This window comes from Streptopelia decaocto (assembly GCF_964273445.1).
Source record: "Streptopelia decaocto genome assembly, chromosome: 2".
NCBI classification, from domain to species: domain Eukaryota; kingdom Metazoa; phylum Chordata; class Aves; order Columbiformes; family Columbidae; genus Streptopelia; species Streptopelia decaocto.
In genome coordinates, this window is record NC_138655.1 from 124,979,765 (window position 1) to 125,006,269 (window position 26,505).

General features: G+C 37.0%; 1 protein-coding gene across 1 annotated transcript in view; it reads right to left on the reverse strand.

Moving 5' to 3' along the window:
• The window catches only part of KCNH8 (potassium voltage-gated channel subfamily H member 8), a gene marked incomplete at both ends in the record, with an annotated part of 189,822 nt that overhangs the window by 115,036 nt on the left and 48,281 nt on the right, over positions 1-26,505 (reverse strand). Inside the window, one exon of the mRNA XM_082044521.1 lies at positions 8,747-8,980. Within this exon, the coding sequence (XP_081900647.1) occupies positions 8,747-8,980 (234 nt within the window). The remainder of the gene's footprint in view (positions 1-8,746; positions 8,981-26,505) is intronic.

Sequence of the window (26,505 nt, forward strand, 5' to 3'; positions counted from 1 at the left end):
CTTTTAAGCTTACTATTTCATTCTCTTAAAAAGAACCTTCAAAGATGACAAAAATTTTCCTGTAAGTGAAAGCATAGCAATACCAAAACATATCACTGCCACTTATGATTTTCCAATTTTCAGTTCACATAACAAGTGATAACAATATAAACAAAAATATTTTTATGCAAGATATTTTTGTGACCCTGATTCTGATGTCTCTGGCAGTGGCAACCCCTGGAAACAGAAGGTCTGAAGTCTGCAGAATGGGAGGATTCTCAGTGTTGGGAGAGGTGCTGGTCACAGCCACATGCTTATTCATAAAGTTTTCAACAGACATCACATGGAGAAAGAAGAGATTCTGCTGGTTAGTTGTCCGTTTACATTGCAAAGCGCCACTTCAGAAACTGATCATTTATTTTCCATTGCCTTTCCCATAAGGTTATGTTGGAGGAGTTTTTTGCTGAATAAGAATATCAGTGCCTCTATAGTTCATGTATATTATTTTAATTTCACCATTAATATTCACCAGCAAGTTTGACGATTTTCTGTTGAGCCTGTGATTCAAGAACTTTAACCTGCATTTGACATGCTGCCCACTGGCACCTTTCTGGTAGGAAGGAGCTACAGGTGGGACCCTGTAGAAGGGGTCGAGTTGTAGATCTGGATTGATACCTCCATCCTGTCAGGTTTATGTTTTTTGTACAGAAGTGTTTTGAAACAAACACTAAGGAATTACATAATGCCGTAGAAAGGATTAATCTTCCCAGTTCACCACTTGAATCCATGTGAGCACATGTTCTAAACAGACCCTGAGCCTGCCAGCTGAAAAGAACTACAGTAATCCCACCAGTTGTTGGTGGTAGGTTTTAACCTTTTAATTACTTAACTGCTCTATAAAGTCAGTCTGCTTTTGCAATTCCTCTAGCCAAATCAGTGAGAGGGTTTAATAGATAGTGCTAACATGAGCCACCTGCCACTCTTCCAAAAAAACCACGGAGCTAATGCAAGAACTCATTGCAATTGTCAGTACAGGAGGTGGCAATTAGTCTGCACCGTGTTCCAGTGCATGGATTTGTGGATCATGAACAAAAGAAGGAAATGTCAGCAGAAGAGAGGCAAGTAGTCATCAGGAGAACTTGTAATTCGATCTTTCTTTAACCAAAGAAGAGCCCAACTCATGGTGAAGCATAGTGACACAAGTCACCTTGGAGCTAACACCTGATTGAAAGCTCATAAAAGGTAGCCTATCAGCAGCCTCAGAGTGACCATAAAATTGGGAGAAAATTTGAAGAGAAGAGTGACTGGTTCCATGTAGTACAAACATTCCACTGCAAAATAAATTTCTACATATCTTCCTAAAAATGGATGTATAAAAAGTAGAGTAATGAAATATAGCTTAAAAAAAACCCCAAAACTTAAAGTGCATACAGGATTATTAACAGCCGTTCATATTAAGTGCAGCTGGAAACCCAGTGTGCCTGTGTTGGAAACACTTATCTGTAAGCATCTGGAAGCAATGAAGAGCCCAACACTTTGTGAGAATGCAGTAAGCAGCAGGAAACTCTCATACGGATTTATTTACTTATCAGTGTGCTTCTAGGAGAACAAATCTTTTTTTCAGTGAATTACGCTTTTAATAAATTGTGTTGCTATTGAAAGCCATTAGCCAATGTCACCACGAGTGTCACCAAAACAAAGTCTCAGCACTGTCAGTTAGTAAGCAGTAGTCTTGTTGAAGACTCATCAAATTACAGAAAAAGTTGTCAGATGTTTTATATCACATTGCACAGAAAGAATTTTACTGCCTTTTTTTTGTTTTTCCTTCTAACTGAAGTTCACCCCCTTGTTTTTTGTCCTCACAGGCTTTCAATGACTGCTTCACCTGAAGCTCCCCAGAGCCGTCTGCCCCATCTTTCTCTTCTGCTGCAGAAGCTGGAACTGTCTCGAAAACACCTGTACACTTCAAGGCTACACATTACCTTTCATGGGTCAATCAAGCAAAGTGTTTGGACAGAAAAAGAGGCCAAAATTCCTTTTTATGTTGTGAAACAGAGGAAAATAATGGCATGCCTTCTGTCTACATCCACAACTATATTGCTTTTTAAGAGAAAGACTTTTCAAAGATTAGTGAAACTTCCTAATGCTTACAGAGCTATATGGAAGGGGAGGAAAAAAAAAAAAAAAAAAAAAAAAAGAAAAAAAAATGAAAAAAAGAAAGGAAAAAAGGAAAAAAAAGATGATGTTTTTATAAAGATACAAATTATTGTTTATGGCACATGTTACTGCAATTAGATATTACTATCAGATTAATTTTTCAGTATTGCTTGTTCTTTTTATTCCCCTCCTCCTGTATTTTGTAGTATAATTTAGATAATGTGAGCAAACCAACCACAAAAGCTTTTTAGCTTTCTTATTTTTAAGGCCACGTTTTTAAGGCAGAGCAGCAGTGGAACAATAGTGAGGTCATGTTGCTATGAACTATCCTTCCAAGCAACTTGTCAAGAGACTTCATCTACGGTAATAACTAGACATCACTAGAAAATCAATGCTTCTGTACAAAATTTTTTTTCTATTTTTTTCCAATTACAAAATTCTAATAAATGCCTCTTCTCTAACTTCTGGGTTTAATATTTCCCAAACACATGGTGGATTTCAGAAGATTTGTTGAAACAGGGAGTCAGTTCATATTGAAAAGGTACCATACAACTCCTGTGTTTCAAAATGCCACAGGATATTTTCAGAAAACAAGTAGGTTTTTAAACTTCTTGATGGAAAAAAGGGATATAATTTCTGCAGTGAGCAAAATACTTTTTGTAGAGTAGGAAAGCTTTAAGAAAACTTAATTTTCTTTCATTTTAAAGGAAGTAAATTTTCTTTACATTTCTTTGTAATTAATTAAATCTTCTATAATTTGAAGATTGAACTCATAATCTTAAAGAAAGCTTTCTTTGTTTACTTAATGCAAGTTACACATTTACTGCAAATGATGTAACACAATCTTTGTTATCCTGTAGCCATATTATTCAACGGCAACCATGGCAGAGGCAATAGATCTCTTGGCTTGAGACATATTTCATTTGTCTGTGGCTGTCATTGCTGCTGACATGAAAACATTGTTACACCTAGACTTAAAATTACCTTTTGTCTGATGGTATCGCCTAACATAGTAAGAGTCTCTTTCACCTTTTCTCCACTCATATGAAATAATGTAATACCTTGGTCCTGACCTTCTAGGTAAGGATTCAAAGTTATTAAAACACATGTTCTCCTACACTGATGAGAAGAGCCAAAATACCTTGATATAATCATATGACTCTTAAAATTAACATACGCAAGCAAACAAACAAAAAATCCCCAAACAAAACAACAAACAACATCAACCACTCAATAACCCCCCCCAAAACAAACAACAAAAACCCTTACAAACCAAACCAAACCCACACCTGCATCCTGCCTGCCTTTACCAAATCTTCTTGGGCCAAGAACTACGAGGCACATACCTAAGACATACCTCAGAAAGAGTTTAAATCAGTTTATGTGTAGAAGATGACAAGGCGCCCCTTGAGTCCCCATGGTCTATCACATACAAAGCAAGCTCTCCTTAGAGCCAAGTCTTAAGGTAACTTGTAATGGTGGTCCCAGCAACACCCACTCACTCCAGTCCTCTTACAACAGGGATGTTTCATTGTTCACAGAAGCCTGCACAAACATGCCTTTTGCTGTGGTGCGCAGATACAATGAATACCAAGGTGAAGCCCCTCAAATATCCATAAATCAGAAGTGGCTATTGTTGATTACATAGCATTTCACACAATTTACACATACAGAGGAAGAGGCCAATTTCCTTATGATGAAGGAAGGTTGTAGGACTACCACAGGTCTTAAGAAGGTGTGTGTAAGAACAGATCTCTTTAAATACTACAAAATCAGTTTTGAGACATAGAAAATGAGTCTGATGGAATCATAAGGGAACCAATGTATGACCTTGGAGAACTTAGACTTGACTAAGTAAATCATTATAGGGTTTATTGTAGTATCCTCTTAGGCTGCAACAGAAATGGAAAAAATCCACAATGCTGCTAGTTTGTAGTTCAGTCTGGGAGGTTGCAAATGCCTTATTTAACTACATGTACTTGCTGTTGATAAATTTCTGCAGTGGTCTGGCAGGCAGAAAAAGAAGGGTTGGTGTAAACGTAGTTCCTCAGCATAGTGTCCATCTGCTTTTAGATGACTCAAAGAAAGAGATCCAGTGAGCGAGTTATTTTCTCATAACTCACTTGACTTCAAAAAGGTTAGTTTGCATTCAGTTGTCATAACTGACAACTTAATTTGTTGCAGATGTTTTGAAGAAAGCATAGAATTAATAAAAGAAAAAAATAATTTAAAAACTCAGCTCCTAAGCTATATATTTCTGAAGAAATCAACAATCATAAAAATCCCTGTCTTTTAATAGTTTCCTTTTCTGTTTGTCTTCAATAACCCAATACAGCTCTGATGAATAAAAAGTTAGAAACTGAATAAAGAATCAAACCAAATACTGAAACTATGATGAAAAGTGTATTTTGAGTGGGATTTTTAAAAGACATTTCTTTCTGAACTTGTTGGTGGTGGTGTCACAGTTCTAATACTGCTCTGTGCTAACATAGCAGAAAATATCCTGAATGAGAAGGTACAGCCAGTTTATCCTATGCCAAGGATTTAGTAAAATGCCAAAAGGAAAACACACATAGAGAAAAGTTCCTAATCATTCCACTTCTAGTCATTCCAGGAGGATTGTTTTCTAGTTTGTTCAGAGTACAACTGTTATCACCCTCCTGCTAAGATCCAAACCCAAATGACAAAGAAAATGAAATCCTGCATTTCATCCCACAGACAAGTAATCCATTTTACTCATGTCCCTACCCAACTCCTTGCACACCACTCTTACTTGCGGCAGTGTCAACTCGGAGCAGTTTGGAACTTCCATGAAATTGTATGTGAGGTGCTGGAGTTGCTTTAGTTATAACAATCATTCCTTTAACTAACAGTTACTAAGTATAAGTGCTATGTGAAGTCTTAAATGATGGTTAAGTAAGTGTGAAAGGCCCCATATTCAAGCTTACTAAATTCAGATCAAAACTAGTATGAGCTTTAAGTCCCAGGCTTGAATCACTACTTGTTTAGAATGAACAGTCTAATTTAATGATAAAAAACAATATCAGTTTTAAACTGAGTTTAAATCAAATACAAAATACTGAAAAATGTGGCAATTAAGAAATGAACCCAAATTTAATTTTGGAAGCTTGAATTTCTGTCTCAGAAGAGGAGACAAATATAGGGGTGGCGGGGGAGCAGGGAGGAGGAATATTATTTACAGATTTCTAGGTTCTACATTTTAGATCAAATCCAGAAGAAGAAACCAAGAATAAGTTATGTTCATACATCTATTTCCCTCATAGTCATTTCTCATCATAAAGTTGAACTCACTTTTAAGCTTTTAAGAAGTATGTTAAGGACATTTCAGTCTATTCTGTGATCTCAGAATTATCCCTGAAGCTGAACTTATATACCTGAAGTTATCCCTGAAATTGTACATTTGGTCTTGTAGCTAGGATTACAGAGCAAGGCTGTACCTCTAAATATTGGACTAAAGCCAGATATCTAGTTTCACTTTGACACCCCAAGGTCCTAACAAGACACTGAAATGTAACCCTATGACAACTAGACCTTGCTAGTTACTTGTCTTTCATTGAGCTATGTTCTTGGCGTTACAATGGGCAGTAGCCCAATTGACAATTATTTTCAATATCAGGTAAGCCTGGAGGTATTTATGCAGTCAGCCTCACTTCTGTTCCTGGCAAAATTATGGAGAAGATTGTTCTGGGAGGTATTGAAAAACAGCTGAATGACAACGCAGTCACTGGTCACAAGCAGCATGTGTTCATGACGGGTAAGTCTTGCTTGTTCTATGACAAGGTTACCCACCTAGCTGACCAAGGGAAGCCTGTCAATGTGATTTTTTTGGTTTTCAGTAAAGCCTTTGGTGCTGTCACTCACAGTATTCTGCTGGATAAGATGTCCAGCACACAGCTGGGTAAGCACACAATGCAGTAGGTGAGTGATTGGCTGATGTGCCAGGCTCGAATGGTTCTAGTAAATGAGGTTATGTCGAGCTGGTGACCAGTCACAAGTGGGGTTCTGCAGGGATCCATCTTAGGGCCAGCACTCTTCGATGTCTTTAATAAATGACTTAGATCCAGGACTTCAGGAATTACTAAGTTTGCCGATAACACATAACTGTGAGGAGCTACCAACACTCTTGAGGGCAGAAAGGCCCTGCAGAGGGAACTGGACGAACTGGAGAACTGGACAATCCCCAACTACATGAAGTTCAACAAGAGCAAGTTGAAGGCAAGTTGAACACAGGCCAACAGTGTGCCCTGGCAGCCAAGAGGACCAACTGTGTCTTGGGGTGCATCAAGCACAGCATTGCCAGCCGGATGAGGGAGGTGATTGTCCCACTCTGCTCTGCACTGGTGCGGCCTCACCTGGAGCCCTGTGTATAGTTCTGGGCACCACAGGATAAAAAAGATATAAAGCTGCTAGAGAGTGTCCAGAAGATGGCTATGAAGTTGGTGAAGGGTTTGGAGGGGAAGCTGTATGAGGAGTGGCTAAAGTGGCTTGGTTTGTTCAGCCTGGAGAAGACTAAGGGGAGATCTCATTGCAGTCTACAGCTTACTCACAACAGGATGAGAAAGGGTAAGTGCTGATCTCTTGTCTTTGGTGACCAATGACAGAACCCCAGGTAATGGCAGGAAGATGTAACAGGGGAGGTTTAGGTTGGACATTAGGAAAAGGTTCTTCACCCAGAGGGTGGTGGAGCACTGGAACAGGCTCCCCAGGGAGGCAGTCGTAGCCCCAAGCCTGATGGTGTTCAGGAAGAGACTGAACAACGCCCTCAGACACATGGTGTGAACTGTGGGGTTGTCATATGCAGGGACAGGAGTTGGACTCTATGATCCTTGTGGGTCCCTTCCAACTCAGGACATTCTATGATTCAGGGCCATTATTCCCAAAGTTCTTGTGTCTTAAAATATTTTAAAAACATGTTTCTGCAACAAGGCCTTTTTTTTTTTTTTTTTTTTTTTTTCCCCCTGCCAATGTTGACTAAGCTTAACTGCTTTGGAAGCTCAATTTCTCTTCTAAAAAAAAAAACCCCAAACACATCAAATCCAAAACATGTAGGTAAAATGGATGATTTATGAAATTTGATGCCCACACTTTGTAGCTCTGCTGAAAAAAACAAGGTTAAAGATATTTTTTTTTTCTTTTATTCAAGAACAGTCTCATGTTATTTTAATACCTATTCATTTCTGTTTCCCAATAGTACAGGAATACATGAAAATGAAAAATATAATACTTGAAATGGCTTCCAGTCAAATTATACACAGGGATGCAAGTAAGAGGTTATTGTGGGAATTCTTTCATCCTAAACAATTTCTCTATATCTATTTATCTGTGGTTCAGCTAAATCATTGATAAGCAAACTGATCTGAAATTTTTCTTTCTGCCTGTATTAATCATACCTGTTATACATTTGAAGCACCTCTTCAAAGTGAAAAGGAATCACTATTTATCATTCAGGACCAAGCAGTGAAATGAATATGTTAGCTTTGCATCTTTCATTTAGATTAATTGAAATCTCTTCTCACTGTGCCCACTCACCACTATACAATACTGGAGAAAAACAGTTCTTATTTTTTCTGGATTATTTTTCCATACATACAGACATGATTTACAAATTAGAAACTACTTTATTCAAACAACCTTCCTGAAACATGAGATCAAGGTACTATAGGAATCTCTTCTAACTGCTAAAAAACAACAACCACACCTAGAAAGATAAGAGAAGGAAGATTTTAGCAGCATCTTCAGAATAACTTCAAAATTTCATACTGCGCAAAACGGCAGTCATCAACACAAGCCAGCTAAGCAACATTTCTCTCTTTTGTCCAAGCGAGGGAAAGTAAAGCTGCCTTCTCTTAACACCCTAAATCATTGACTATCTTGTCAATATGTCCCTTTTACTCTCAAAAAATAACTTTTAAAAATATTTAATGCAACAGGAATAATACTCAAGGGGAAAATGTTTCATTAGCAGAGACATAAATAGGATCTATGAGGAAAGCACATAAGCTAAACATATGTCTAGAAATTCTAGCCTGATATAAATGAAACAAGCTGATGAGTATGTATTGTAGGCTACTTTCTTCCCTTGCTCACTCATCTTGACTATGAAATTATAAATGCCTGATCATAGGAGTGAAAGCTTTGGCAGTGCAATGTAAAATTTAGTGAAGTCATAATTAAGTATAAATTTTATAGTAGTTATAGTTTCTGAAAATCATTATTATTGTATTCAACCACTGTCTTCCTTATGGTGATTATTAATATCAATGTTTGAATTACAGTTTCAGCAATCAGGGGTAACTATTTCAGTATAAGAAAAAGTAGAAAACAGTGTCAGTGCAGATAGCACTGTATCTCACAATACAGCTTAAGACCCCGAATTTCTTCTATGCAGCTTTGTAACTTATATAGTTATATAAAATCAGTAACACTAATATAAATGTAGTCTCAATGTGTACCCAGCTGTCTTTATTCAAACCTATTACTCTAGGCCTGACTATAGGCATATAAAATCATTACACAGAAATGCATACTGTATATTATATGCATTAATATTTATTCTTTGAGGCTAAGAAAACGGGAAAGAAAAACTTACCATTCTTCTTATAGAACATTATTTCTCCCTTGAATTCTACCTTTTCCTCCAATGATTTCTCAATTTGAAGAATCATCTGCTCATTTGTTTCACCACCAAGTAAAAATTTACAGCTGCAGCTCTTCTGCATGACTTCAGTTCGAGCAAATCCAGCAAGCTCACAGAAGCCATCTGAGCAGTAAACAATAGGGAATCCTTTAGCCACCTGAGCATTTGCAAGGATGAAGTTACTATCTGTAGAAGAACACAAAAGGAAAACTTGAATTACAGTCTGAATTCTGTATCATTCAACATAATACTTCCTTTAGCTTCATGGGAAGGCACAACTGGGTGTACATTTAAAAACAAAGTCCCAATTGCCTGCAAACAAGAATGTAACTTCTGTTTTTAGATCATTAATCTGAAATGAAACCAAGTCTAAGTCTCCACAGAACACCTTCGTATGATGGGTCCTCATGGCTACGCATAGCTTACCTCATTACATCCTAAAGAATTATTTACCAAAAATGCCTCTGGGATGGATGTTAGCACAATAAAACAACCAATTGAGCAAAGACTACTGATGAACACAAAAGTCTTGGAGAAATTTCAAAGATGCTATATTATGCTGCCACTCAGACTCCTCTGCAGTCTCAACAGACACAACTATGTCATAAGAAAAGTCAACCTCTGTATGCTCTTAATAAGCTAGAGGTGATATTTGTCAACAATTAAATGCATTTATTTTATATAATTTTGCAAGGGAATCCTTAAAAGTAGAGTTGAGGGACATTCTGGGGCTACATGGAACATGGAATTATTTGTCTTTTTATTTATTTATTTATTTATTTATTAGTGTGTGGGAAAAACAATTCATTCAAAAGCACTCTCAGCTGCCTTCCAGAGCCCCACTGTATTTCAGTATGAAATAAGCACATGAAAGATTTACCACCATGTTTTAACTTAATGTGCTTTATATTTTTTCAGTGTATTTAAGATGCAACTAACATGTATGATAAAGTCAAGAACAGTATATCAAGATGGACATCAATCAACAAAAAATTATCTTCTAATTTGAATTCAAATCTTTGGAAAGTCTTGTCACCTAATAGCTCTTTTCTATCCCTTGCTAAAATGTCTTCGTAACTTTTGTACCTTAAACTCTCACCTTCAGGTTACATCAACAGCTCTAGCACTTTACGGTCTTTTTAACTTAGCATCAAGATTCCTTCCAGATAATTTATGAAGTTCTCATACCATTTTTCTTGCCTGTGTTTCCTTACCTTGAAGTGAAAAAATAAACAAAAAAAAAGTTGATGGGAAGAATCTGTCTACATTTCACATTGAGGGAAGAAAAATATTTTTTGCCAATGCTTATTAAGGAATGTTTACCTTACAGCTTGCTAGAGGGAGCTTAGGAGCAGTCTAGTCCCAAGACTAGACCTCTCATTTTTCAGAATTATGTGCATGTGAATACATGTGTGTGTATTAAAGGAAAAATAGTATTAACTAACCCAGAATCCCTTGACAAATATTCATAAATTTAAAGAAAAAATAATGAACTATTTTCATGGAAAACTCAGGTTGATATGCCTAATCCCCATATAATGATATATTATTAATAAATGTGGAAGGAGGTACAGAATTAATAAACTAAAATTGAAAAAAAAAGAGAAGGTTTGGTTTAACCTTAACTGTGACACAAGTTCTACAACTATGAAATTCCAACAATTTCAGCTATATTAGTCTTTATTTATCCCAGAGATAAACTACTATGGTTGATATTATTAAGATCTCAGTATTTTAAAGACAATCCTAAGGTTTTTAAGTGATCGATTTGCTCTTAAGACTTTGCTTCAGTTACTCACCTTTTCCTTCAGTCTCATTAAAGTCTTTCAATAAATGATTGCTATATTAAAACAGACTTTTCTCCTTTACCAAATAATGCGATTTAAAAATGTATTCTGGTTCAGTGCAGTGCTTGACTTAGCCTGTCATTTTTATTTGTCTAACTAGGGAATAAGTATCATTACCATTCATGCACTGACATACTGCTCCCCCTGTCAACACAAAACTAAATCCCAATACTGTCAAAAGAATTAAAATCATATGCTTGCAGTGCAGTTTAATGATGGTGTTACAGTTTAAGACCTGCAGATCATACATTCCAAATGCATCTGTAGCTATCAAATTAATTTACTCCTGGGTTTCTTATTGTTTAAGATATAATTATGTGATGTAAAGACTTTTTTTTTTTTTTTAATTCTAATTGTTGTGAATTGCATAAGGCAGAATATAAAACACTGAAAGGACAGAAAGGGCAGGGAGGATGTTCTCAGAGTGCAGGAGTGTTTGAATATCATTACGAACAGGAATATACCGGAGTTTACCAAGCATATAATGATATTATGGAAAATTTAAGATGGCCAAACTCTGCTGTCATTTACATCAAAATAAGCTGCAGGAAAATACAACCAGAATTATATTTTCTGTTTTTCTGGAGCTTGAAGTTTAAATCAAATTGTGAAAGATATGCCTGCAATCTCAAATTAATAGACTAAAAGACATATTTAAATAATTTATTGAAAAAATTGCTTTTAATGTTTAAGGATCAAGCAACAAAATTTTGCCCAACAATCATTTGTTTCATTAAATTCTTCAGTAATACTTATTAAGTGATAACTAACAATTCCCTATTATACAAAGTAAATTTAAAAAAAAAAATCTTTAAATATTTTAGTTAAAAGTTTCTTCTATAACTTATTTTCATAGATTGGAGTCTTTAACATCACTTGCTATTCCTAGTGCACATAAAGCACCACAAAATATTTCAAAAAACAGGAACCAAAGGTGAAATGGATATCATTCAGGCCTTAATGTGACACAAATAACAAACTCAGAATTTATTTCTGTGCTCTTCAATAATAGCTACCTAGATCTTAAAATCAAGAGTAGGAAGAATGACATTTTATTCAGTATAATTTATTAGAAACCTATGGACAGCACTTTCGCATATCTTTGAACTTAGAGCAGGATTGTTGCAATGAGTGACGAATTTATTAGTTTGTATATTTTGTCATATCTTTGTGTAGATGGAGATACTTCCAATTTGCCCGTGCTTATTAAGGAATAATAATAAATAAGAATAATAATAAAAGATGATGTTGAATTCCATATTGTTCTTTCAGCACATCAGCCTGAATATTCAGTCATTTTATTAAGGATGGTTGATAGTACTAGATTACTGGTATGATTTTTTTTTAAAGACAAAAAACCATATCCAAGCGAAATTCAAGATCTATTGAGAAAGATGTAACCCTGATCCTTTGGGACTTCTGGGACTCTTTAGGAGTACAGGGCATTTACAGCAAAAGAGTAGAACTGCTGCAAATCTCTGTACAACCTGAAAGAACAAATTTTGACAAAACCACGAGTAGCAATCTTCAGCTCAGAAATTTTTAAGTGCTGTTAGTCTGTGCAAAATAAAGAAAAAAAAAATCAAATTTTGTATTTGTATACTTAGTTGTATGTTCAAGGCTGCGTATGTTATGTAAAAGTGATTTAGACATGCTTCTATTAAAGATGGGACAAGAAGCCTAGACAAAAAAAAATCCAACAACTTTCACTAAGATTTCCTTAGCAACAAGTCAGCAGAGATGATCAGTATGACAGAGGTATGTCACAACAATTCAGCATGATTTAAAAGCATATTTGTTTCAGCTATGCTTCTTTTCCTTTGCATTAATTTTCTATGAAGATCAAATTACTTTTTCCTGTGATAGTTCGAAGGGAGAATATTGGAGCTTGCGTGCCTGGATTTGATTTGGAAACAGGATATATTGGAGTGGATAGGACATTGATCAGCAGAAGAATGACATTATTTCCAGAAACCTCTGGCAGACATATAGAATAAGCCTGGAGACAATTAAACAAACTGAACTAGAACCATACTAATTACACCTCCAATCACAGGCTTACACACCGTTGTCCTGTGTCAATGACTATACTGATACCCAAACATTATAACTTAAGAAACAGCACAAGTTTCTGTTACATGCCATCTGATACAGAGACAGCTTCGTTAAACATCCCATGACAGAGTTTTATAACTCAGATGATTAAAGGAAAAGACCGTTATGCAATTCTCTCTTTGTAATTAATGCTCACGACTTATCTGACTGTTTGTAATAAGACCACATTATAATTAAACTCAGCACTCCCTTGACAAAAGGCTTTTTGCTTTATTATTGTAGCTATGTCTGCTATAAATCTCATTGTTGTGCTTCCCCAGATCTTGTAACAGTTCTTTTCAATCAAAGTCCAAATGGTTTCTGCAAGTCTTCATATTTTCAGTGAACATCTATCTGACTTCTTGTGCAACTGAGCACAGACAACCACCATTCTAGTTTTAAATATTAAACTATTTATGAATTTAAAAGGAAGAAAAAAAAAAAAAGCCCTACAAAGGAAAAAAAAAACCCCAGCAAACAGAGAAACTGCATTATGAAACAAATGACTAACATAGTTACTCTACTGAATGGAGAACAGTCCGTAATTCTGGATGAAGTGATTTACTGCATCTAGATTTGATTCCACAGTTCCTACATGGACAACTTAAAAAGAGAAGTCTCATTCCAGGTTCACGTAAATTACTGTTACAGATAACAGGATCACATTAACAGTTACAATTGCCTAACTGAATGATTAAAAACAGCATATGAAAATATTTAGAGCTTTATGTCAGTACATCTAGACGGAAGTCGGTTTAATTAGAGTTCAAGCTCATTTACCAACTACTATACTTTGAATCTGATTGAGACCAAAATTATTTTATGATGCATACATTTCCAAACTTGAAAGTTCCTCTTGAAAATCTCAGTGCTGTTAACTGGGTCACTAATGTGAGGTTAAGATTTACTCAGATCTAGGTGAGCTGGGAAGAATGTATATTGATTATACTGGTACCTCTTCCCATTCTTCTCTAAAAACCAATGTATATTCCAATGAGTTTACAGTTCTACAACAAAAGGTAGAATTATTGCAAATTAACCTGCAAGTATGGACTAATGAAGGACCCATCATTGTAAGCTTTATAATTAACTTAATTGGTCAAGTCGTTTCAAATAAAAGCTGACATTACCAGGAAATATATTAATAAAATTGGACAACAGTTACAAATTCGGAGTACAAAACAGTATTTGAAGTACCTAGCTCTATGGGCTCAGGTCAAGGGTGAGCTGCTGCATCTCTCACTTAAAGAATCACAGAATCATTTAGGTCAGAATAAAACTTTAAGATCTTCCAGTCCAACCGTAAACCTAACACTGCCAAGTCCACCACTAGAGCACGTCCCTGAGTGCCACATCTACATGTCTTTTAAGTACCATCAGGGAAGGTGACTCAACCACTTCCTTGGGCAGCCTGTTCCAATGCTTGATAACCCTTTCAGTGAAGAAATTTTTCCTAATATCCAACCTAAACCTCTCCTGGTGCAACCTGAGGCTTTCTCATCCTATCCCTTGCTACTTGGGAAAAGAAACTGAAAGACACCTCGCAACAACATCCTCCCCTACTGAGCCTCCTTTTCGCCAGGCTAAACAACCCCTGTTCCCTCAACCCCTCCTCACAGGACTTGTTCTCTAGATCCTTCAGCAGCTTTGTTGCTCTTCTTTGGACGTGCTCCAGTACGTCAATGTCACTGTCATAATGAGGGGCCTGAAACTGAACACAATACTCGAGATGGGGCCTCACCAGTGCTGACTACAAGGGAACAATCACTTTCCTAGTCCTGGTGACCACACTATTCTTGATGCATATCAGGATGCCATTGGTCTTCTTGGCCACACTGCTGGCTCACGTTCAGCCAACTGTTGACCAACACCTCAGGTCCTTTTCTACCAGGCAGCTTTCCAGCCACCCTTGCCTGAGTCTGTAGTGCTGCACAGGGTTGTTGTAACCCAAGCACAGGACTCTGCACTTAGCCTTGTTGAACTTCATACAACTGGCTTCAGCCCATTGATCCAGCTGGTCCAGATCCCTCTGTGGAGCCTTCCTACCCTTGAGCAAATCCACAATTCTGCCCAACTTGGTGTCATCTGCACATTTACTGAGGGTGCACTCTATTCCCTTGTCCAGGTCATTGATAAAGATATTAAATAGAACAGTCCCCAGTACTGAGGCCTGGGTCACTTGTGACCAGCTGCCAACTGGATTTGACTCTCTTCACAACTCTTTGGGCCCGTCCATCCAGCCAGTTTTTTATCTAGCAAAGAGTACATTCATCCAAGCTCACAAATAATTTAAAGTGGCTTGGTGACTACCTCCGCCAGCTTTCTCAGTATCGTTGGATGGTTCCTATCTGGCCCCATAGACTTGTGTGTGTCTAAGTGGTGCAGCAGGTCACTAACCATTTCTGCTTGGATTGTGGGGGCTTCATTCTGCTCCCTGTCCTCTTCTTCCAGCTCAGGAACTAAAACTGCACTGGCAAAATAAATTCCTGTTATGTAGAAAACTTCTGAATTCAGAAGCTGAAAAAAATCCAATTTCACTTCCCATTTACAATAATATTTAGTCTCACATAAATACTTTACTGGGTACAATATTTATAGCTACAAAAAGAGTTTATCTGTAATGCACTTCTATGTAGAGACATCCAAGCAAAACTTGGACATCTGGATGCTAAATCATTCCCTAGTCTTATTGATAAACACAGATCGTAAGCCATTTAGGAGACTCAGTGTTTAATGATCTCCAACCCAGCCTTCAGTGCCATTAGTGCATCAGGTCAATACTAGAATAATGACCGCAGCTCTTTTTTCATGATCAAAGTACCCATTCCTAGAACAAAGCAGATCAAAAAACAGTATAGATGGAAACAAAACTGAAAACAAACCCAAAAATAACCCTTAGAGTGAAATGGGCTCCTTGGATCCCAGCCGGGGGCGGGGGGAGGGGGGGGCACAGAAAAATCGCTCCTCTGTTAGAAATCTCTGTGTTTTCTTTCCTTTTCTAATCCCAACCTCATTTATATCCACCTGAATTCTGAAGTATAAGGACTGAGAAGGACTTTGCTAGAACAGTAACAATGCTGTTACTGCTAATTTATCACAGACCACCTTCCAAATAAACAACCAGTGCAATTATAATGCGTAAACTAAAGCAAAGGAACCTTGAGCAGAGATGACTTTGACATTCTTCAAAATTAAACTCCACTAGCAGTACCCCTTTGCCTCAGAAGGAAATATCAGCTAGCTTAAGATATGTCTTTTTTTTTCTTAATATTCAGCTGGATTTACTCATTCACATTATACATATTGTGCAACAACAATGAAATATTTCTTTTACCACACTTAAGCATTTCTGATTTTGAAAAAATTCTATTTTTCAGTAAAAAAATATTACATTCTATTTAACCAGCTATATTTATTATCGATTGTGCGGTGACTGCCAGGATATAGTGCTGGTATAACTTAAACTGCATTGCAGTAGTCAAATATTTACATGCTAGCGTACAGTTTCATATGCATTGAAATGCTGCAGGTGAAAAATTACTTGCCAATGGAAAAGATAGAAAAAATAATATATTAACAGTGAAGAGACGCTGCAACTCCTGAGTTGCCAAAGCAAGGTAACAATGTGTGGTGTCGTCCAGAAGTTTCTCGATGGGAACTGAAGGTGCTTGTTTACTTGGCAGAATTGAACCCTCTATCCCTGAGGAGTTAAGCTGCTGTTTGGTGTTTTTTGTGGATGCCCACTGGAGAGCAGAGTGCACAGATTCTTGCTTCCACAGGAAGCATGTTTTGCAATTTCTCCAATAAAATACATGGAAATTTTAAGTCCACTCACCAGTCACAAGGCCCATTTGTGTCACCCACTTATGTTTAATTTTCTGCTTTTTTCAGACTGTTCTGTTGATTTAAAGTTCACCTGGAGTGGTAAAAATGGAATTGCTATAAGTCAAACTAACACACTGAGTTCTCATATGCTTAAATCATATGGCCTAATGATTTAAGATCCTGGGATCATGATTTAGTTTCAAGTGTTCAACTGAAAGGTTTGCAGATGACCAGTCCTCCTGAATAGAAACATTTTCAAAGACAAGAGACACATTATTGTCAAACATTTACCAATGTGGTACTGTCCATACATTCCTTCATCACTTGTCTGAAACAGGAACAAAATAAGGAGTAGAAAGCTGTTTTGTTTACAGCTGTTTTAAGCATTATGTCACCTACTCTCAATTGGTGTTCACTTTACAGACATACCTGACTTTCACCACTGCACAATATTTTGTGTCATTAGTGTCCTATACATGCTGTTACTAAGCATTACACCCAAAGAGCCTGCTTATAATACTACTGCAGTGAACAGCTCTTTGGATATTTGTCCTCAATGTATGTACTGCTACTGATGTTGCAATATATTCAAACAGCCAATGTTACAGATGCTGATAACAGAGATAGTAGAAGGATACAGGAAATAGATTAATGATCTGTTATTTATACACACCTGAGGGGAATAACTTAACCTAGACATTTTGAACTCAGTGCGAAATGCGTTTAAAAGATGATGTTCCTACCTCTTTGAGATCTAACACTCCATTCTTCTTATGAGAGTATTTTGACTAAGGAGTGGCAGCTCAGAGGCTTGAAAAATATCCTGATGAGAACTATACTGTGTTGATTTATATCTATAATTATTATACTTCAATATTACGGTTCCAGGACTCTGTGGATAGAAGTACCCATTTTGAGCCTTTGCAGTTTATATGATCCTCTCAGTCTCTTAAATTAAAGGGTAATCTCGAGTTAATTTTAATGTGGAGAAGAAGCAGACTCCCATGTGCCTATTCCAGTGAAATGAGTTATCTGTAAAACTGCAAGAATTTCCGCATGCAGTTTTCTCAGAGAAGTAACACTAATCTAAAATGATGCTGTGGAAAAGAAAGTCTGTTCAAAGAATGTTCTTCTGACAAACTGACAGAAATTATGTCAAAATAGTTCAGAAAACAATGAACAGTGTCCAGGAAATGTCATTTCCAGAAAAGACAGAATTCTATACCGCACTGTTTACCATAGCAAAGAGTTGCACTGTGTATCTCAAACGCACGCTTTCTGAATCAAAATAGTTCCCAGCATCTTAATATAGAGCTTGATGACTTTCTATTCTTGAGCAAGATACATTAAAACCAAAAAACACATGTTTTTGGGGTGGAAGAGGATGAGAGGGAGGTTACAGGTGAGAGTAACTAAATGATTGTGTCCAAAAGAAAATGAACTGTCTTGTAGTGGATTTGCCAGGAGAGAATGATCTCAGAAAAATCCAGAGGAAAAATGCTGAAAACTGTGAAAGGTCCAGTGTTGTTGTTGAACAACCAGCAGAATAAACTTAATGGAAATGTTAAGTAGATGCCTGAAGCACATAGACTATTATTTCTTATAATGAACCAAATATGGACCTCCTGAATGATTGACATAGATTAGAGCAGAAGCACCTGAGTATAGATCCAGTGATTTATGTAAGATATCCACATAATCAGATTCCCCAAGCAGCTTCTCCCTTGAAAGACTTCAGGTGAACATCATCATAAAGTGATCTTCTGGAGAAAAATCCAGATATTGGCTAAAGGAATGGATATGGTCTAGGAAATTCAAAGCATCTGAAACTTCCTTGCAGTAAGAAGTACAGATATACACAGCAAAATTATCGGGGTTTTGATTACCTTAGAAAATGTTAACAATAATTCGGACTAAGTATTGTCTCAGGGAAAGAAAATCAGGCATAGGAAAAGATTGCTAAAAACAAACAAAAAATAATGAAAAACACCCAAGCCCTAAATTGAACTTCAAACAAAGAACTTGAATAGTGCAGACAAGAGAAGAAACACACCAAAATCGTAAAGGGACTGAAGATACTTATTTACTCAAAAGCTAGGCCTTTTTACGTCTGCTTGTTCTGTTTTATTTCTAGTTCTTTTTAAAGGAAGTAAAGAGGCTAACACAGAAGAATCTTTGGTATTTCCAATTGCAATTTTATTTTCATTCTGTTGTGGAAAAAAAACCAATTCCCCTTCCCATCCCTTTGCCCCCAAAACACTGCTTGAATAAAACAAAACTTACAACAGAAGGAGACTCATATCAGAACAATAAGCCAAAGTTCAGTAACTAATGCATGACCCAAACACCCAACATCCCAGGAAAACGTTACCTATTAACTGTACTGACATGAATCAGTATCGATAGGGAATCAAGTAACTTTTCTGAATTTTTTTTGGTCAAAACATACAAATTACATTTTGGGTTTTGACTAAATCCCTCTTACTGGCCCAAAACAGTTTCATGTTAAAAGAAAAACCCAAAACCAAAAAATGAACAACCAAACAACAACAAAACAATCAACCCCCCTCAAAAAAAACCTTGCACGACAGTGCCAACACTATTTTTGTTCCACAGGAAATAAGCTTAAAGATGCTGCAATCAAATTACAGGGAGGTAGTTTAAAGTCTTGCCTTGTTTCCCCAAAACCCAATCTATGAATGGCTCAATCAAACAGCAGAAAATGCTTGTAGCTGGTTGCAAAGTTTTCATGAAGGAGAGAATAATCTTATCCATTCCGACAGTTTTGAAGTAATTTGAAAAAAGCCAGGTATTTACACCACGGATTGGTCACCTGTCTCACCAAATAGAAGTGGCACTGAACAAACAGAGAATAATACTAAGAACACACAAAAAACCCCACAGTTTTTAGCACAAACTATGAAAGTTTCTATAAATTACACTTACTGAAAATACCAAAAGTAGAAGAAAGCCATAAGTTACAACACAATTATACTGCCACATTTCCTATGCAACCTGATGCCATAATTTTGGAAATTCGCTGTTGTTCCAGATACTGTTTTGAATGTTAAAAATAATTCAGGGAGACTGTAAGTCAGTTGGAGAATTCAACCAGCAGCATCATATACATCAGAAGAAATGCCTTTGTCTATTTCATAACCTTTTGCAATTCAGGTGGCCACAATCTTGAAGCAGTGTAAACCTCTCCCCTTTAGCCAACTGAACCTCAATATCAAGCTCAGGAGCCTTATCTCCACAGGAATGGCTGAAAGTGACTTCTTCCAAGGGTTACTCAGAATAAGAACCTATATTTATCATATGAGGAGTTTATGTGGACTAAAATCCTTCATGTTTAAGCTAGGCTGAAGACTATCTTAAAGTCCAGCAAACAAGTAGTGAAAGAATTCAGAAGAACCCTTCCATACTATGTGTATGCAGGTAGGTTCTACATGTTGAGTACCTGCACCTGACCTTGCCCTGTCTTGTCTTCTTAAAAATAAAGGGCATAGAACATCTGTAAGTGAATACTATAGAACTAATTCCTTAACTGGAAATTAATCTAAGGAAAGAGAAAGTGGTACAGTGCTTGCTTTTTTTTTTTTTTTAATTTTCTTTTGTTGTTTTTATCGGTTTTCTTTTTATTCTAACAAAATAAGGTGCATGAAGTAGGAGTCTAACCTATTTGTGGTGCAGGAAGATCACTCCATTTCAGATCTTCCCATATGTGTGAATGTGAGTATCAAGGGCCATTATACATATTGTGCATAATACCATAAATTAATTTTCTTAAGTTACAATAGCAATAAGGATAACTTTGAAAAAGTTGGGTGAATACTTGACAAAATCTACAGTTGTTAGTTAAAAATAAAAACAAGAAGTGTGAAACCTGACCTGTTAAAACAAATACTCTCATAGAAGCTGAGAAAACATATGGTATAGTAGATTTACATCCAACAGAGTAACAAATATTGTGCAGTGCCTTAGGTACCATGGTACCTAAGTCTTAGTAATGCTGTGGGACTACTACTTGCAACCCCATAACCCAGGGGCATCAAATTCATTTTCAACGGGCACCATATCAGCCTCATGGTTGCCTTCAAAGGGCTGAATGTAATTTTAGGTCTGTATAAATGTAACTACTCCTACATTGATACAGTCCTAAATTTACATTTGGCCCTTTGAAGAAAGCCAGGAGGCTGATGTGGTGCCTGTTGAAAATGAGCTTGACACCCCTGCCATAACCTTTACCTGTACTGCTGAGGCAATGTTTTCAGAGCCTCTGTAGTATTATTTTTTCCTTTATTTTTGTTATACTCTTGTTCTTATATTGTTGTTCTTGCAGCCTTGCACCTGCAAGTCCAAATAGTAGTGGTCTCTCACAGGAAACACCTATCACCATTTTAAGAATGATCCCTTCAGTCCCTGGTCTCCTTATCTTGCTTTGTAGATTTTAGTTTGCTAGAGAGAACCAAAAGACTGTGCACAACTAAGTAGAGAATAATAAGTATAATAATTAAGTATTCAATAATATATTAAATATTAACCCAAATAGGTGTACACACAAGCTTAACAAGCAACAAATACGTATCACTGCCAGCTAATTCACATATACCCATCAGCCCTGTTGTGGTTTAATACAACCACAACAGCTGCTCGCTCATTCCCTGCTCCTCCCCCCAAATAGGGTAGAGAATCAAAAGGGAAAGGAGAAACTTGGATTGAGGTAAACCCAATTTAATAAAACAACAAAATACTAATACACTACTAGTAAATATATATATATATATAAATATATAAATATAAATAAATATATTAAATATATATATATATAAAAAATAGAAATAGAATATAAAATAAAAGATTCTCAATGCAACTCCTCAAGAACTCTCTCCACACCAAGCAGCCAGCTCCAGGAAACACCACCTGGTCCCAACAGCTGATCCCAGAGAGATAAAAGGAAAAAGGGGCAGGAGTCCTCTGCAAAATTGCAGGATGGCAAAAAAAGCTGAACTAAATGTCCTGGGCAGAACTCCTCCATCTCTGGCAAAAAGAGCAAAGAAAGAAAATAAGTGAGAGAGAGTGAGAGAGACTGGAAGATCCTGCAGTCTCCTTAAATATGAAGCATGACGCTAATGGGATGGAATATTCTTATTGATCAGTCTGGATGTCAGTCAAACTCTGCCCCATCTCTGCCCCCCTTTCTCACACCTGTGGGCAAAGTGCTCAGAATGTCCTTGGCTCTCAGAACAGAGCAATTAAAAACATTAACTCTCTTCTGGGGTGTTATCTTCTGTTCTCAAACTAAGTCCAAATAATGACCATGCTTGTTATGAAAAAGGAAGGTTTCTAACTGCATGAAGAAAATTAACTCATTTTCAGTCAAACCAGCACAAGTGCTAATGCCATCATTTAATGGGAACAACCTGTGAGGAGAGTGGGAGACTGTAGAGGAAGTCCTGATGAAAGTGTATAGCACCAGGGCAAAACAAGGTAAAGAATCATCTTCCTCACTGCCACCCACTACACTGCAGAAATGCCCTGAGCTCTTCTAGGGATCCAGTTGCTGCTTCTCCCATCTGCACACCAGGGAGAATTTTCCTTTTCCCTTTGCACCCTCAACAAACTCAGTAAATAAAATCTCTCTCCATTTTTTTTTTTTTTTAACTTGATTTTAATTCCTGCTGACTAGCAAGCTGAATTCAGTAATCAGATGAGAGAATTTTAGTGCAAGGTATGGGGGGAGGAGGCAGCACAGGGTCTCCCCTTTTAGAGGTCAGCAGGTAGTAGGTCAGCTTGGCTAATTCTTTGTACAGTAATACGTGTAACCCACTTTGGGTCAAAGCTGCCTGTGGTAGGGAGCAATTTGGGGAGCAACAGAAGGACACAATATTCCAGAAAAAGGGTTTCTTTTAACAAACCTGTCAGAACCTGAATGCTGCTGCACTCTTTTCTATATTAATATGGACTCCTGTGTGGGAGTCAAGTCAGTGGAAAACTGAGCAGCAGGAGCCAAAAAGAAAATATGTTTCAGGGAAAAACGAAGTCTCTCATCAAGGCAATCATCCAAGCAATAAATAACAAGCCAGCATCTGACGCAGTAATAAATTGGGATTCATTCAGAAGAGGGATAGAACTCTCCCAACCCTTCTAGAACACTTTCAGTCTTTTTTTTTATAAGTATATTTTTTCTATCTCTTTCTTAAAACTTTCAAATAGTTTTTATCCTCATAATAGATGAAAAGACCTTTCAGAGGGCTGCCCAAGAACTTCTCTTGCTTCAGAAAAAGTTGATCAGCCTTCTCTCTCTCAGGAAAGACAGATAATCCGTTGCCATTCTCTTAACAAAGCCTTGAATATTAAAGTAAGCAAGACTCACTTCTTTTCACGCCAGGAGACAGAAGAAATGGAGAGACAGAACTTCGAAACTTGGTTCTGTTTTCCTTTTTAATGGCTATTTATTTCATTCCTCACTAGTTGGTAGTACTGGCATAATTCTGTCAGTATTATTAACTACCTGCATTTTGTTAGACTTATGATATAGGACATTTTATGAGCATTTGTACTTAAAAAAATAGCTCTGAACTGCCTGAATCAGGAAGCAAAATATAACTTAAGAGGTGGAGAGACAGTTGCAATCAGTATAATTAGCTTGCCATTTCTAGAGGATGCTGTAGGATACAGCTGTCTGCACAGGTCAGATCATTAACCTCTTTGCTTTGCTTCCTCACTCTACTTCATTAAAGAAATTCCAAAGGGAAAATTACATAAACAGTGTTTTGTTGATATTACTAAAATACTTTCAGTATCAATATCATTATGAGAGGTAATTTTTTTTTCAAGAATATCTAGAAGTTTTTTTTTTTCCATGTATAGAAATTTTCAGTTGATTAAAATCCTATAAAATTAATTTGATTACTGTCATAAGACTAAATGCTGGGTTTTGCAAACTTTTCCATGGGCAATGATTCCCCATCTTTCTGACCCACCAACTAATCTGCCATATGTCAAAGGGTTCTTAAAAATGGGAAATGCATTAGTTATTTATTTGGAAGTACTACTAACTAGCTTTTAATTAAAATTGAAATCTGCCTTTATAAATATCTTGTTCATATAACCTCTGCTTCAGAAGGGCATGTTTTGAAAAAAAAAGAATTATCCAAATAATTAAACATGCATGAAATGCAACATTTAAACTGATTTATCAAAATTTCAAATTAAAGGATTTTTGTTAAATATTTTTGTGGCTTTATAAGAAAAGAAACCAGAAGTAATAATGATAAGCTATTTCTTTTTACAACATCATATGACATGGTAATAAAAATGTAAAACAACACACAGGGAAAAAAACAATTAAGAAAAGAAAGAAAACTATTTCCCAAAGCTTTTGTTCTTCTCAGGATATAGCCTCACTAGTACATTAACCGGCATTTTTGCGGCATGTAGAAAAAGTAAATGTGCTTGGACCTCTGGAAAGTAATATACTGGTAATATTTCAGGAAAGGATTTTCAATTCGGCTTTCCCCTTCCCACAGTTTTCATAAATGAGTGTGAATGGCATTGGAGGACCCAAATGACATAGGCCCTACATTTCCTTCTTCAGAGGCACTCTCAGCAATTGATTTCAGCTAGAGAGGTCATTCAAGTCCCCTACATTAAACAACTGAGAATCTTATTTCTCATCCATTTACCCACCAGATGTGGCCTCCACTGCAGCTGTAGTTCCCCAGATCTATCACTATTTCTTTGGGCAGTCTGGATCCCCAGGAAAGGTGCTTTCTGATGATTTTTAAGGTAGCTGTCTCTAACTGGATTTAGGGAACAGGAACTTATTAGAAATACCATTTGCCTCAAACTTGAATTAAGCAAGGGTCTGAGATTCACATATCTTTGATCTTCAGTCTACTGTACTAAAAGGCTGTAAAACACAAAGGTTGGTCACACCAACACCTGCCTTTGCAGCATTTAACAACTACTCTTCCTGGATGATTTTCTCTTCCACTTACACTTTCCTAGAAAAGAACAAGTAGACTTCTTCACAGTTTGGGCTCTTTGATCTTATCCCAGTCTTCAAGAAATATGACAAAAACATAATCCGCTATCAGCTATATGCCCACAGTAGAAAACTGAATAACCTAACAATCATCTGTACTAATTTCAGCTTCCACAAGAAGTGAAGGAAACTATACAGCAAATGTCTAATATGTTCATTTGTAAAGAGAAGCAACCTTAAGAATTTGACTTTACAAATGTATTCCTGTACCACATCACCATTTTTTCAATTAAAATCTGGACATGTTCACATTTTTCAATATTGTATGCAATAATTTGGATGTTTAAGTTTTGCTAATTAGTTGTTGCTCCATTTCTTACTATATTAACAGGCCAGACATTTTCAGGCACTGCTCTTAGTTATGCTGTTTCACACTTGAAGAAGTGGGAGCTGATGCTAATTGAGACAATCCTATTCAACTGGTAAAACTAATGACTGAGTCTCACTTCACCTTATGTAACTGAAACCAAATTAGAAGAGACAAATGACCCATTTTTTCATTTCTAAATCCACTATGACTTGTTTCTAAAAAAAAAAAAAAAAAACTTGAAAAAAAAGTCTATATCTGGCCAAACAATTATATTGTTACATGGACGTGTATGCGAGATTTGTATTGATCATGGCATGATATTTCTGTAACTGAGATGTTAATTTCCTACAGGATTTTCTCTCTGCAAAATGACAAGTAAAGAGAGAACATATTCATAACAAGATTAATATGCAATTTATAAAACATTTCAAGAATATTATAATTCACAAGAAGCCTGTTTCTCAGCCATGAGACAGATGTGTCTCATTGATATCCCACTGTGTTCAGCATCCCATCTCTCAGAACGCAGAATTACTGATGGTTAACTGACACCATTAGTGATGTGCTGCCTGATGCTTTCACCTAAATAACATTCAGGCCAGCTTTGTTTTGAAAGAAAGATTAGGTGCATGCATGCTTCCTGCTTCAGACTTGTGTTTGGTGTATTTGATTTCAAACTTCAGAACTATTTGCAAGGAGAAAACAATTCTAAAGAGGACTTTCACAAAGGAGTTATAGCAAGTCTACTATAGAAGCTCCTTAACTATTAGCCGTGGGGGAAACAAAGGGTTTTTGTTTGGTTGGTTTTTTTTTAATAATGGCATTTGCAGCTCCTAGCCACTGACTTCTTAACTGCAGGCCACCATGACAAGACCATATTCATAACTCCTTTTCTTATGCTATGGTACTTAAATCCTCTTCATTACTTACTGCCTATATACACCCCTCAAAAATCCTCCAGTTCCTCCCTTTCTTCTTCAGGTCCCTAGCTATTTTAATTTGCTTTCAGTTCTCACATGAAGAGGCAGAGAACATTTTCTTGGCCTGGTGAAAAGTTGACTTCAGTAAAGCCTTTGACACAGTCTCCCACAGCATCCTCACAGCTAAGTTGAAGAGGTGTGGTCTAGACAATAGAGTAGTGAGGTGGGTTGCAAACTGGCTTAGGGAGAGAAGCCAGAGAGTGGTAGTCAATGGTGCGGAGTCTAGTTGGAGGCCAGTATCTAGTGGAGTGCCCCAGGGGTCAGTGCTGGGGCCAATATTGTTCAATATATTCATTAACGACTTGGACGAGGGAATTGAGTGTACTATCAGCAAGTTTGCTGATGACACTAAGCTGGGAGGAGTGGCTGACACGCCGGAGGGCTGTGCTGCCATCCAGCGGGACCTGGACAGGCTGGAGAGTTGGGCGGGGAATAACCTAATGAAATTTAACAAGGGAAAGTGTAGAGTCCTGCATCTGGGCAGGAACAACCCCAGGTTCCAGTATAGGTTGGGAAATTACATATTAGAGAGCAGTGTAGGGGAAAGGGACCTGGGGGTCCTGGTGGACAACAGGATGACCATGAGCCAGCACTGTGCCCTTGTG